This window comes from Telmatherina bonti (genome assembly GCF_933228915.1).
Source record: "Telmatherina bonti genome assembly, chromosome: 2".
NCBI lineage: Eukaryota > Metazoa > Chordata > Actinopteri > Atheriniformes > Telmatherinidae > Telmatherina > Telmatherina bonti.
This window is the reverse complement of record NC_136620.1, coordinates 21,654,217-21,667,492: the sequence shown is the minus strand read 5'-3', so window position 1 is coordinate 21,667,492 and position 13,276 is coordinate 21,654,217. Positions and strand designations below refer to the sequence as shown.

Genomic DNA, 13,276 nt, shown 5'->3' with positions numbered 1-13,276 from the left:
GTGTTGCTTTCAGAAGTCATCATGGCGCTCGCTACCCCAATCAAAGGTAAAGGGATGTCTCATGCTAACATGTCACATATAGCTGTCGTGTGGTACATTTTGTAAGCTGACATACAAAAGAATCGCTGTAAAATCTCACACCAGCTTTGAAACAGCCTGTTGTTTGCTTAAAGTTAACGTTACGTGGGGTTACCGGCCTCACACTGACATAAAAGCTAACATTAGCTAGCTTGATTATGCTTACCTTATAACTAAGCAGTAGATGCCAGTGCCTCAAGCCATTGTTATCTTTGGTTGAGTCATAATGTCACAAACTCAACATTTTCTTATTAAGCTAATGTTTTATGTTAACTACCACGTTACCTCTTATCGCCTAAAGACATTCAGTCGGTCGCACGATAAGTTACCGCAAGTGTTCTTGACGATAAGAAGCTTGCTAGCGTGAAGCCTCGCTGGCTTTGCACCTCTTTTACTCACCTTCGCATCAAGACACATCCAAGTACGACTTCATGTAAATTGTTAGTACACTTCTTTGTTTTACTTTTACTTGTAATGGTTATTACAAGGAATAATTTCGATCTTGTAAAAATTAGAGAAAGTGGTCTTTGCTACCACAGTGACATCGAATAAAAGAAAAATCGTCCAAATTATGAATTGTGCTTCGAGCTAGGTTTATCATTAATCTTCTTTTAGCATTTTTGCAACGATTCAAGGATCCTCCTCAAAAGACCCTCTTGTTTTATAAGTGAATACAAGTTCATGGAAAGTAGCGTGCGGTATTTAGTCTATTTTCCATCCTTGCTGGTTTGCACAGACTATGGAAAATATTCCTCGCACGCTGTTGTGACGAGGTGGACTCAGCTGCTGAGCCTGGCGAAAAAATCACTGTCGCAGGAAAAACTGCATCCTACCTTGTGCTGCGAGACTGTCTAACTTTTGTTGCTGCTCTTGTCATTTGTGACCAAAAGGAAACGCATTGTAGCTAGGAAAAGTGCAGTAATGTATCTTTTTTTTTTCTTTTTTTTTTTTTAAATGTAGAAGTTCATGCTTTTTTGTTTGTTGTTTAGAAAAAAACGCAGTTCTTCTGTCAGGATTTATCAATAACTTGGGTTTAGTGAGGTGAATTATATTCTTTTAATCATTTGTCTCCAGCTGCTGTGATAGTGGTCTCCCTGTAGTTGTTTAGCAATTATTTACTGTGTAACAAGGAAATGCAGCAGATGAAATAGATGGGAAACCCTGATTGTGTCTTTCCTATCATCTTGTAATCATCTTGTAAACCTTGTTAGAATTTTGCTGAACCAGTTTTAAGTAGTGTATAAGATTATGCCTGCATTTAGTTTTAAATTCCCTTTCAGAGATTTAACTCCAGTTGCAGAATGTTCGGTGACTCTCCTAATGTCCAATGATGTGGCAAAATTTGCAAATATACCATCCTTACTTATGAATATACTAGTAAACAGCCTTTAAATGGATGTCAACTGTAGTGGATACAATGCATTGAAAGGTCAAGGTGTTATTTTCACTTCACTTAGCTTTCTTTTTTGCTCTCACTTTTCCAGTTTCAATTACTTTACCTTTCATGTATCGATTGTGCGTTATGCTCAGTTATGGGTAAGATCAAAAGCTTGCTACATACTGCAAAACATCTGCTTTGCAGACATCTGTAGGGGTAGCAGCATTGGAACCACTGAGCCGAAGAAACTGATAAAACTGGCTCTGTGTCCTGAGGGCTGTTCTGAAGAGTCAGGAGCAAATTTGCAGAGAAATGCTGCACAAGTTGATAAAGATAAAGAGCAATTTTTTACCTTCTACTCAGCACAGGGATAAAATAATTACGTGTCTTAAGTCAGTGGCTTCTTCTGATTTAGGGTTAACAACAACAAAGCAACAGTACAGTAATAGAGATCAGTCCTGTTCACAGCAATAGCCATTTACAACATGAATGTGTTGGACTAGAAAGGACTATCATTTCTTTTTTTTTTTCTTTTTTTTTTTAGAAAAAATAAGAATAATTTTCTTCTAGGATTGGAAAAGAATATACATTTTTTCTTTTATCTGTCACATTTTAGACAAATTTGTCATTTTTTTCACATATGAAGTCAAGGAACTGGAGCAGTGTCTTTGTGTCAAGCTGTAACTAAAAAGTCCCAAGTTCTTTGCTGTATATGGATACAATCATCTTTTATTATCATCTGAGTTCGGTTAATTTTTTATGCTTGAAAAGTCAGTGTCAATGTTTTACAAAGAAAAAAGAAAAGTTGTATAAAAGAAAATGTCATGGATCAAGGACTGGACTGAAACTAGCAAAAAAGTAGTCAATGTCAAAAGAAAGACATTTGGGGGGAAAAAAAAACCTTCAGAAAGTCACAAGAAATTTTGTTCAAGATCACTGGAACCTTATAAGAGCATCTGGCTGGTTTAATGTAAAAGATAGACATAAAGGGTGGTTTAAACGCCTCCTGTTGAGTTATCGCTGTCAGGAAATACCAATGTGTGATCTGCTTGAAGTGAGAGTTGTTATTTTGTTTTTGTTTTTTTTTTTGTTTTTTTGTTTATCGGGGCTTTAAAAACTCTTTTGAACCTTTTAAGTTAGTGTATACATATTTTGACTTTGGTTATTAACAATGCATGAAGACCACAAAAGATGAGACAGTGAAATTATTTTTCTAGTTTCTTCTTTGTCTGCGCTTCCTCGACATTACAGAGCATTATTTTTGCCGTCCCATCCAAGATTGCACTTAGGGTACTGTTCAACTTAAATTGTGGCTACTCTCACAAAAACTGCACATATACAATTGATTGTTATTGCTACAAAAAGAGAGAACATCTTGTTTAAATATTCAAAAGAATAGTTGTACCAAAAAGTACCAATACAGTTTTTGTCTTTTATAAAAAAGCACAAGATGTGGTGGGGTTCATAAAAACACAGTTTTGGTGACTACAGCGGGAAATTTCCTGGACTTATAATGTGCAGGCTGTAACTTGAGCTGTGTTTTGATATAAATGTTTATATCTATTCTCCGCTGCAGAGCACCCATACAGCCATCTAATCGACACGCTAGAAGATGGCAGGATCAAGTTCTTCAATCCACAGAAATTAAGTGATCCAAGATATGGTGAGTTCAGGCCTTTTATCTGGAGACTCTCATAAGAAATTGTGTTTTTATAAGACTGTTCATAATGTTGTGCTTTGGCATTACTTTATATGTTTGGGTTCCATTCTGTCGTGTCCCAGAATGGCTGTTAAGGCATGTATGCATGTACAAGGTCAAACAGAACATGTGTAAATTTATTTGGAGGTGGGATTTGTTTTTGATTTATTACACTGATTTGCCTACAGTTATTTTAAACAAACTTAAAGTTTAGATTTTAATAAGTAGCAGGGGCTTAAAATCTACAATGGGTAATTAGCTTTCACCATGTAAGTCACCTCTCTTTGTTTGTGCTGTTCAGACAAACTGCCTCTTTCCATTCGTGTCCTTCTGGAGGCAGCAATTCGCAACTGCGATGGCTTTTACACAAAAGAAAAAGACGTGGAGAATATCTTGGACTGGCAGCAGCAACAGAATAAAGCTGAGGTGCCATTCTGTCCAGCACGAGTCCTCCTACAGGACTTTACGTGAGTTCACACACTTTCACATCAACAGATGTCGTTGCAGTAAGAGGGCGGGTTTAAGTAGAGGAATGAAGGAGATCCCACACATCGGATACGCTAAACAGCAGTTAGCTTATCTGGTATCTGTCATCAAGGTCTTTGTTTGTCGTAACCAGTTCATTCATTTGGAAGTTATGTAAATAAAAAGTGTAAGATTCTTCATGTTTTCCCTTTAAGTCCCTGAAGGAGTTTTTTTTTCTTTCTTTTTTTCTTTTTTTTTAAATACCTCCTTGTTTGTTTTCACAGTGGTATTCCTGCCATGGTGGATTTGGCGGCCATGAGAGACGCATTGGCCAAACACGGTGTGGATCCTGGTCTGGTCAACCCTAAATGTCCCACAGACCTGATTGTAGATCACTCATTGCAGGTTGATTTTAGTAAATGGTGAGTATTTTTTTAAATTCTGTATTTTGAAAGTCTTGATATATTTTGTAAATTTATGAGAATGTATTATTTGGGATATTAGTAAAGACGCTGCCCCATTATATTTCATTTCATTTCATTTCATTTCATGTTTTAGTGCCATACAAAATGCTCCTAACCCCGGAGGAGGAGAGGGTCCAAGCAGCCAAGGTTCATCTAGGTCAGTGCCTAGCAGGCCTCCATCCAGAGGGGGCTCACAGTGTGGAGGCCAGCGGGGCTCCTGCAGTAAAGCTACCTGCAGCGATCCCCCAGCTTCCCTAGGTCGACCTCCAGCTTCCGTCCAGCAGATTGAGAACACACCTCTGCTCTGTCCTTTCCACCTGAAGCCCGTATCTGAGTAAGTCTCACTGATCATGATGATAATTCATTTTCTATAAACAGACCTCAGATATCTGCCTGTAAAGAGGAAGTGAGCATTTCTATATTTACTTCATGATGATTTTTTTCACTTTCTCTATGTCTGCAGAAGTTCACATTACATTTTGGATAAATGTGAAGAAATCATGCAGCTTTTTTTAACTGCCCTAATATGTTAATTTTGGATGAGTCATATGTAAATCAGATTGTTTTACTACTTTCAGGTCAGATTCAGGCCAAACGAGAAGACTTATCATTGCCCAACTCAGCTTTCTTTTAGGAAGTTTATTTTGGGTTTGTTTGCTCTGCAGAACTGAGACAGCTGTGAAGAACCAGGAAATGGAACTGATTAGAAACAAAGAGAGGCTTCAGTTCTTTAAGGTACCAAAAAGAATTTTTTTATATTCCTCGTGTTATAAAACCAGACAGAAGTCTAAAGATTGATCAAAGCATTATTGAAAGCAGATTAGCAGAAATACCAACAGATTTAGAGTCTGATTGATTCATATACATGAAGTATCAGTTTGCTTCTTGGACGAGACACTCAGTTGAATGTTAACATTTTTGGTTTTTTTTTCTTCTGTTTCCCAACCAGTGGTGTTCGAAAGCTTTTAAGAATGTGAACGTGGTTCCTCCGGATGTTGGTGCTGTCCATCAGGTCAATTTGGAGTATCTATCCAGGGTGGTGCAGGTCAGCAACAGTTTGATCTACCCCGATAGCGTCGTGGGAACGGACTCGCACACCACCATGATCAACGGCCTGGGCATCCTCGGCTGGGGTAAAGCCCCTATGAACTAAGACTTCACAGCAGTTGTTGACATTTCTCTTGCAGACTTGGTCAGCTAATGAAGTATATGAATATTTATGACTCCATTTTGGAGCTAACGGGGAATAAAATAGAGGTCTTTCTAAATTTAAATGAGTGTTAATTTGTCTTTTCTCTGACAGGTGTTGGTGGGATTGAGTCTGAGGCTGTGATGCTGGGCCAACCAGTTTCCCTGACTCTTCCTCAGGTGGTGGGGTGTAAGCTAGTGGGCTCCATTAATCCCCTAACCACATCTATAGACGTAGTCCTCGGCATCACCAAGGTAGTTCTTTCCTAAATGTGTTTCTTCACACATTTACTCCTGAGAAATGCAACTCACACATTCCCCAAGTGACTTGTTTTGATTCTTTACTAATTCAGAAGTCAAAACTGAAACTTTAAGATGTTGTAAACACAGAAAAATACACCAATTTTGTTTTCTTTTTGATGTTTCATGGATTTTTCAGCACTTGCGGCAAGCTGGAATCGCTGGGAGGTTTGTTGAGTTTTTTGGGCCTGGTGTCTCCCAGCTATCAGCTCCTGACAGGACCACCATTGCCAACATGTGCCCAGAATACAACGCTACTGTTAGCTTCTTTCCCATAGACCAAGTTACACTCAAGCACTTTAAAAAGACACGTGAGTTACCCTTGTACTTTACTTCAGCAAGCTACAACTGCAAAAGTTTCTAGATTTCTCCACACAATGCATTTTTCTGCCGTGTCACTTCATTCCCATCCATAGATTTTACCCAGGAAAAACTTGAACTGTTGGAGTCTTACATGAAGGCTGTCAGACTTTTCCGAAGTTGTGAAGATTCATCTGAAGACCTGCAGTACTCCGAGGTAATTTCACAGAGGATGCCAAGCTTTTCAAAGAGAGAATAGGAGAAGTTTTTTCTTTAATTTGAAATATATTACCATAGATTATCATGTTTCTTTTATTCCCCCTTAATCTGAAGAGGTTTGTAAATCCAGAGTGGTAATCATGACAATCTGACCTGGTCCATTGGGTCCTTAAAGAAAGCTCATGTGCACAGTATTACTTTGCATGATGGGCCAAAAATAAAGCTGGCTATGTGTGTATAGGTGATTGAAATCAACCTGAGCTCCATGGTGCCCTATGTGAGCGGACCGAAAAGGCCTCAGGACAGAGTGACAGTCAGCAGCATGAAGAAAGACTTTCAGAGTTGTCTTGATGAGAAGGTAATAAAAAATACACACTAAAACACAGATTTTAGTCTTTACAAAAGTAGGTAAAAAGACTTTCATTGTTTTGCTTCAGGTGAGTTTTAAAGGCTTCCACATCTCTAAGGAGAAGCAGGGGACTCGGATTCCTTTCCTGCATTGTGGTCAGGAGTACCAGCTGGCGCATGGCTCAGTGGTGATTGCTGCCGTTATCAGCTGCACCAACAACTGCAACCCGGCCGTCATGCTGACTGCAGGTCAGTGAAAACACAGATTTGAACAAATTCAGTTCAGTTCTACAGAACCTTTCTCAGAATATTTTTCCTCGAGCAAGAAACCCAACAACTCAGTTTAAACTTTGTGAAGTTTTGCTGTTGCTTCTCTCTGCTTGGCCTCTATGCACGTTTTCATAACATGTATTTGTTATTCACAGGTCTTCTGGCCAAAAAGGCTGTGGAGCTGGGACTCATCGTCAAGCCTTACATCCGGACCAGCCTGGCTCCTGGAAGTGGCATGGTCACTCACTACCTCAACACCAGCGGAGTCCTGCCTTACTTCAGCCAGCTTGGGTAAGCTTGTGTGCACAACGGCAACAAGCACTCTCTAAAGCAGCCGAGATGAACTGTCTGTTTGAGTGCATCTTTCATATAAAATGTTGTAATAGAGCAATTTTCTTTATTTACTGTTGGGGAAAAAAAACTCTTTGTGTGTCTGTTAATGGCTTGAAGTGTCCTCCATTTATGCGTGAAGAATTCACTGATAGAGCAAGTGGAAGAAGAACGTAATAACTTTTTTTAAAGGAACTATACAAACCAGTTTGCCTGAAATGGTTTAACACCCTGTAAAGTAATTGTAGTTGTACAGTACGTACATGGAGCCATCATAGTTAGCAGATGTTAAAAGAAAATGGTGTAGTGCTGGGATATTAATTGTCCAAACATAACCTGTAATATTATCAGTAACTAAGAAAATCCTGTGTTAATCAACCTGATGTGACAAACACTCACCAGCCATATAATGAGGTCCACCTTGCTAACACTGGCTTGGACCCCCTTTTTTCCTTCAGTACCGCTTTAATTCTTCGTAGTATAGATCAACAATCTATTGGAAACATTCATCAAAGATTTTATTTAGAGATTTTGCTCCAAATTACTGGCAAAACAAAAATAAAGCTTTGAGTAATAAAGCCTTGTCAATAATATTTGTACTATAAACTTTATCAAAGACTGATCAGTCACACCTCTAACGTGTGAGAAAAATGAGCCCGTTGAAACTATTCTTGGGGTGATGGATGACAAACAAACTCTCGTATCATCCTCAACTAGTAAATAAGCCCTTTTTTCATTACAGTCAGGAAAATGTGAGTTCAGGACTCAAAGCTTTCACAATTAACCTGCTAAAATCAGGTCTTCAATTTTACAACACTGAATAAGTGGAGGCCTTTTGCCACCACTTGTTTAAGTGGACATATTTAAAAATATATCCTTTGCGTTGCTAGCTACATGCTAAGATTTTGTGACGGTGGAGGCCATATGAGTCCAGTGAGTTCATTGTCATGTTGAGAAAAAAAAGATGATGTGAGCTTTGTGACATAAAAAGGATGGACACGGTCAACCTTACATGGCATCAGTGTGTTACTTTGACAACAGCTTTCAAGGCCTAACCCTGGACACAAGTAAAGCCTGATTGTTGTTTGTCCCTTATAGGCAGAACAACTCAAGTTGTTTAAATGATTTCTCTCCAACATGACGCTGTCATGTTCTTTATATGACAGGTTTGAGGTGATAGGTTATGGCTGTGCCACCTGTGTTGGGAACATGGCACCGCTACCAGAACCTGTTGTAGATGCAATCAAACAGGTAAAGTTTTCATAATAATGTCGGGAGCTTCTTCTGCAGTGAAAATGATTGACATTTTATACCCATTTAGATGTTAATGAACCTTCTCATTTCAGGGGGATCTTGTGGCTTGTGGAGTATTATCTGGCAACAGGCACTTTGAAGGCCGCCTGTGTGACTGTGTGCGTGCCAACTACCTGGCCTCCCCTCCCCTGGTGGTAGCTTATGCCATCGCAGGCACTGTGGGAATTGACTTTGAGAAAGAGCCTTTAGGTGAGGAAGACCGTCAGCAGCTTTCTTAAGCTGTTTGTCTTAAAGCTGAAGATCATCAGGGGTTTTAGGGAATTTGACAAATTACAGAGTGTGATCTTGAAGCGGTGCACTTTCTTGTCCAGGCAGATATCGGCCACAGAGAAGCGAAGAAAAGAACTGTTTTTGTTTCCTTGAGATAATGAGTTGCATAAACATGAGATAAATGTATGAAACTAACCGTTCTTCAGGTGGTATGTTTGTATACAACTATTGTAGTGGATGTCTCCACTTGTGTTTCTGGTAAAATGTCCCAGATTGTTTTAATCTTCTCAGACATCCATGAATTTGGATCAAAACGGTTTTGGACCCCCCCCCGCTTTTTTGTTTGGTTTTTTTTTTTTGTTTGTTTTGTTTTCTGATACTAAAAATGATGTTTCATGTTGTTTGAACAGGTTTGACTTTAGATGGGAAGGAGGTGTATCTCCGTGACATCTGGCCGTCCAGAGAGGAGGTCCAACAGACTGAAGAGGACATGGTCATCTCTTCCATCTTTCGGGATCTCAGGGAAAGGATGGAGGTTAGGGGATGAACAGCAGCATGGACGGCTTCTTTGTAATACAGACATGAAATGTGTGGTTAAAAAAGCCTTTCTGCTGTCCTCTTTCCCAGAAAGGGAACACGTTTTGGAACAATATTGAATGTCCAGATGCTGTTGTTTTCCCATGGGATCACAAGTCCACATACATCCGTTCACCGCCGTTCTTCAGTAAACTGGTAAATCCTTTCATATTCATAGTCCGCATTCTCTGGCTGATGTGATAATTTCATACACTGAACAAACATGGCACTTCTTCCTCCTCCTTGTCTCAGAGTAAAGACGTGCCTCCTCCTCAGTCGATAGAAAACGCTCATGCCTTACTCTTTCTCGGAGACAAAGTGACCACGGACCACATCTCACCCGCAGGAAGCATTGCCCGAGTCAGCGCTGCTGCCAAGTATCTGCAGAGTAAACGGTTAGGTTCAAGTTGATGTAAATGCAAGGAAATCCGTTTTTCAAACATCTGAAGGCCTTACTGTCTTCTTTTCTCTTTAAATGAACAGATTACATCATGTGTTTGAAATGTGTGAATAATCTCAGGGGGTTATGTCAGTCCAACATTCATTTTACCAAAGGTTGTGCATCATGACCTTGCTGCTTCAGTACTGTTAGCTGGATGAATGCTTACTCCATCTTCTTGTTAGGTTATTAAATATGGGGAGAAAGTTTGACGTCAAGATCAAAGACTGAAACACGTTTAGTGAAACCAAACGGCATCAATATTACAAACATACTGATGCGGTGATTACAGGTAGTGACTAAAACAAGTTCTGCAGTGTGTGAAAAGCACCATGTTCCAAATACAAAGGTGTTTTCTGTTCCTGTTGAACTATAGTTGTTTATCACAACATTATTTAAAAGAAATTTGCATTGGATGTTAAATATTTCCCCTCAGACTGACACCGCGGGAGTTTAATTCGTACGGCGCTCGCAGAGGGAATGACGCGGTAATGACCAGAGGCACGTTTGCCAGCATCAAGCTCCAAAACCGGTTCATCGGCAAACCAGGCCCAAAGACTTTGCACATTCCTTCAGGCCAGACAGTGAGTAGAAATCTCACCGGACTCCAAAGAGCTGTTTGCTTTCATTTGTAAATAAGCTGTTTGTCATCTCTGAGAAAATCTGAATGGATCTTGTTTTGGTGGTAAAATAATCCTGCACAAGCTGGCAGTGACCGTGGTCAGGGCTGTAACCTTTGAGCTTTAGCGATTGTGGTTGTGGAGTGTGTGCGCGCGCGTGTGTGTGTGTGTGTGAGAGAGAGAGACAGATTGCTGGTTGCTGCAGGTTCAGGCCAGATCAAACTGTGTGTGTGTGTGTGTGTGTGTGTGTGTGTGTGTGTGTGTGTGTGTGTGAGTGAGAGAGAGAGAGAGAGAGAGAGAGACAGATTGCTGGTTGCTGCAGGTTCAGGCCAGATCAAACAGTGTGTGTGTGTGTGTGTGTGTGTGTGTGTGTGTGTGTGTGTGTGTGTGTGTGTGTGTGTGTGTGTGTGTGTTGTCGTCTGACCTGCAGCTGAGTTGTTTTCTTGTCTGGCCAGCTGGACGTCTTTGAGGCAGCCGATCGCTATCAGAGAGATGGCACCCCCCTCATTATCCTGGCTGGGAAGGACTACGGCTCTGGGAACTCAAGGGACTGGGTTGCCAAAGGACCATACCTGCTGGTAAACAGCGGCACATTCAGGAGCCTCTAGGGACAAATTTTGAATGATGTTTAACCTTTCGGTGCTTGCAGGGGGTTCGTGCCGTCATCGCTGAGAGTTTTGAGAAGCTACACAAGAACCAGCTGGTGGGAATGGGCATCATGCCGCTCCAGTTTCTGTCTGGCCAAAACGCCGACTCCCTGGGGCTGAATGGGAAAGAAAGGTTCAGCATCACCCTGCCAGACAGTCTGAGTCCTGGGCAGCAGCTCACTGTCAAGGTAAGCAGCTGTGCTGAGTAGACAGACATTTGGCTGATGTCTGAAACATCCTCTGCTCATAATAATCCATTATCAACTGGTTCATTTTGTTTCTGTGTCCTCCTGCAGACCAGTAAAGGAACGTCCTTTGTCGTCACCGCACTGCTCGACACTGAGGTGGACGTTATAATTTTCCAACAGGGAGGGCTTCTTCGATACGTCGGCCGGACTTTGCTCAACAGCAGCATGCAGCCTGGACTCCACCTGGCAGAATGTGCTCCATGTCCATGAACAGCAACCACCTCCATTTAAGTCCCCAGCCCAAAAGAGGAGAAAAAAGACTCACTTAAAAGACTTGGAACCTGTTTGGTCTGTTTTGTGTCTGCAGACTTTCCAAGCACCTGTTTGGAGACTTGTTAACAAGCTGCGTCTTAGTTACTACACACAGATGTTTGTGCATCAGCAGCATTTCACCTTAAAAGCACAACAACGGCAGCCGCTTAGCATGATGACTGCGTCCCAAACAACCCCTGGATGGTTTCTTTTTTGTGTTTCACTGTTAAATTGAGAGAATGTCTTTTTTGTCTTACATTGTGGAGTCATGCCCTCTGCTGTCATTTAAAAAAACCAACAATAATCCTGCTCAGAGTGGTGCTAGGTACGATGGCATGAATTCATCATTTTCAGTGTGCTATTAAATATGCCCATTTCAGATCTACTTGAAAAAATTTGCAGAATTGAAGTCATTTTGGAGCAAAGCAATGTCATATAAATTACAGCATTTTATATTTCTTCAATCAGACTTTTTGCTGAAGGTATAAATGCATCCTGATACAATCATTTCTTATTGTGGAAGAATGTGTTAACTTTTTTTTTTTTTTTTAATGTTCCTTGTATAAATAAGCTTCCTGTCTTAAGACGACTCCTGCGTAACATTAATGGTCGGCTAAAGCAGCTCTCCGGTGATACTAGGCTGCTTCTCTGCTCTCGGTACAAAGCCGAGCAGCTGATAGCTGAAGCTTCGACTTGCTGTGCACACTCAGAAATGGATTCATTGTATTTCCCAAAGTTTCACATTTAACAGTCGGCTTCTGCATCGCTGACTCGTTTGGCATGAAGTGATAAAAATGTCAATATAGAGCTTCGTTTCTTTTCTTTTTAAATGAATCGGCACTCATCAGCGCTTTACAGTCACCACCTCTGCCTGTGGTCCATCACAGGTCACGTGTTGAGGTTCTGGACTGTCAGTCCTTATTTCTGTGTTGGCTCTGTTTGTATTCTGATAAATGACTCGACATCTTAAGTTATTGAATAATAACCACATCAGTGTATGTTGAAACTGTTCATAGCCTGAAGCTGTTTGTTTTGTTTTGTCCAGCTGCCAAAATGAACTGAAGCAAGTGTCTAGCTTTTACTTTTGTAGTTTTGGTGCCTCATGGTGAAAAACCTCCAGATTTCAGCTCCGCTTCATATCGCAGGATTACTAAGGTTGTTTTTTTTCTGCGAAGGTCCAGCCCGCCTGCTTTTACAGTTTGCCCCGGTGATGTGAGCAGGTTGTCTTAGTTTATCAGAATGAAACGTTGTGGGCTGAAGTGTGTGTCGTTCTCATGTGTAACAGCTGCTGCTTCCACTGTCCTGCACTGGATGGAGAGTGCAAACCAGGTGAGCCGCATGAGTGGAGGTTTCACTGAGTTATGCACATAGTTTTTAATAAATGGCAAAGCAAAGGTTCCACTCGTGGTCTGTATCAAACAGCAGCTTTGTAATGAGTAAATCTTGTGACAAATTGATAGATAGATGGATGGATACTTTGTTCATCCCCAGGGGAGAAATTCAGGGTGTACCAACAGCTCCTTTAAAAAAAAAAAAAAAAAAAAAAAAAGCTAGATTGAATTAAAGATTAATATTAAACAGTCTAATTGCGGCTGGAATGAAGGACCTCTCAGTCCTGCATCAAAGAGACATCAGTCTCACTGCAGCTGTTCCTCTGTCGTAATTGTGTAAAAATTCTGTTAAAATGTTTAAAAAAAAAAAAAACTTTTATGACACATTACATACTTTTATTCATTGAACTAAAACGCAACCAAACTGCAGAATGTGTGTAGAGAACTGTGTCCACTCACTGCTTCCATAGAAATGAAGTAAAGTTTGCTTCTCTGGAGCATTCAGGTGTCAACACAATGTAAATGAGGGAAGACAGCAATGATTTTGGAGAACCAATAGCTGGTGCCAATCAATCTGAGAAAGTTACATGATCATTTTTA

At 40.5% G+C, this 13,276-nt stretch overlaps 1 protein-coding gene across 1 annotated transcript; it reads left to right on the top strand.

Moving 5' to 3' along the window:
• The first annotated feature begins 5 nt into the window (after positions 1-5).
• Positions 6-12,692, top strand: ireb2 (iron-responsive element binding protein 2). Its single transcript, XM_079258822.1, has 22 exons — positions 6-46; positions 3,033-3,119; positions 3,457-3,622; positions 3,905-4,042; positions 4,179-4,418; positions 4,750-4,819; positions 5,034-5,217; positions 5,388-5,527; positions 5,712-5,883; positions 5,989-6,089; positions 6,333-6,449; positions 6,529-6,688; positions 6,865-7,000; positions 8,206-8,290; positions 8,386-8,542; positions 8,974-9,098; positions 9,191-9,295; positions 9,392-9,534; positions 10,015-10,162; positions 10,654-10,776; positions 10,848-11,033; positions 11,142-12,692. Exons 1-22 carry the CDS (start codon positions 22-24, stop codon positions 11,301-11,303), a joined length of 2,970 nt encoding a protein of 989 aa, XP_079114948.1. The 5' UTR covers positions 6-21; the 3' UTR covers positions 11,304-12,692.
• The last annotated feature ends 584 nt before the right edge of the window (positions 12,693-13,276 follow it).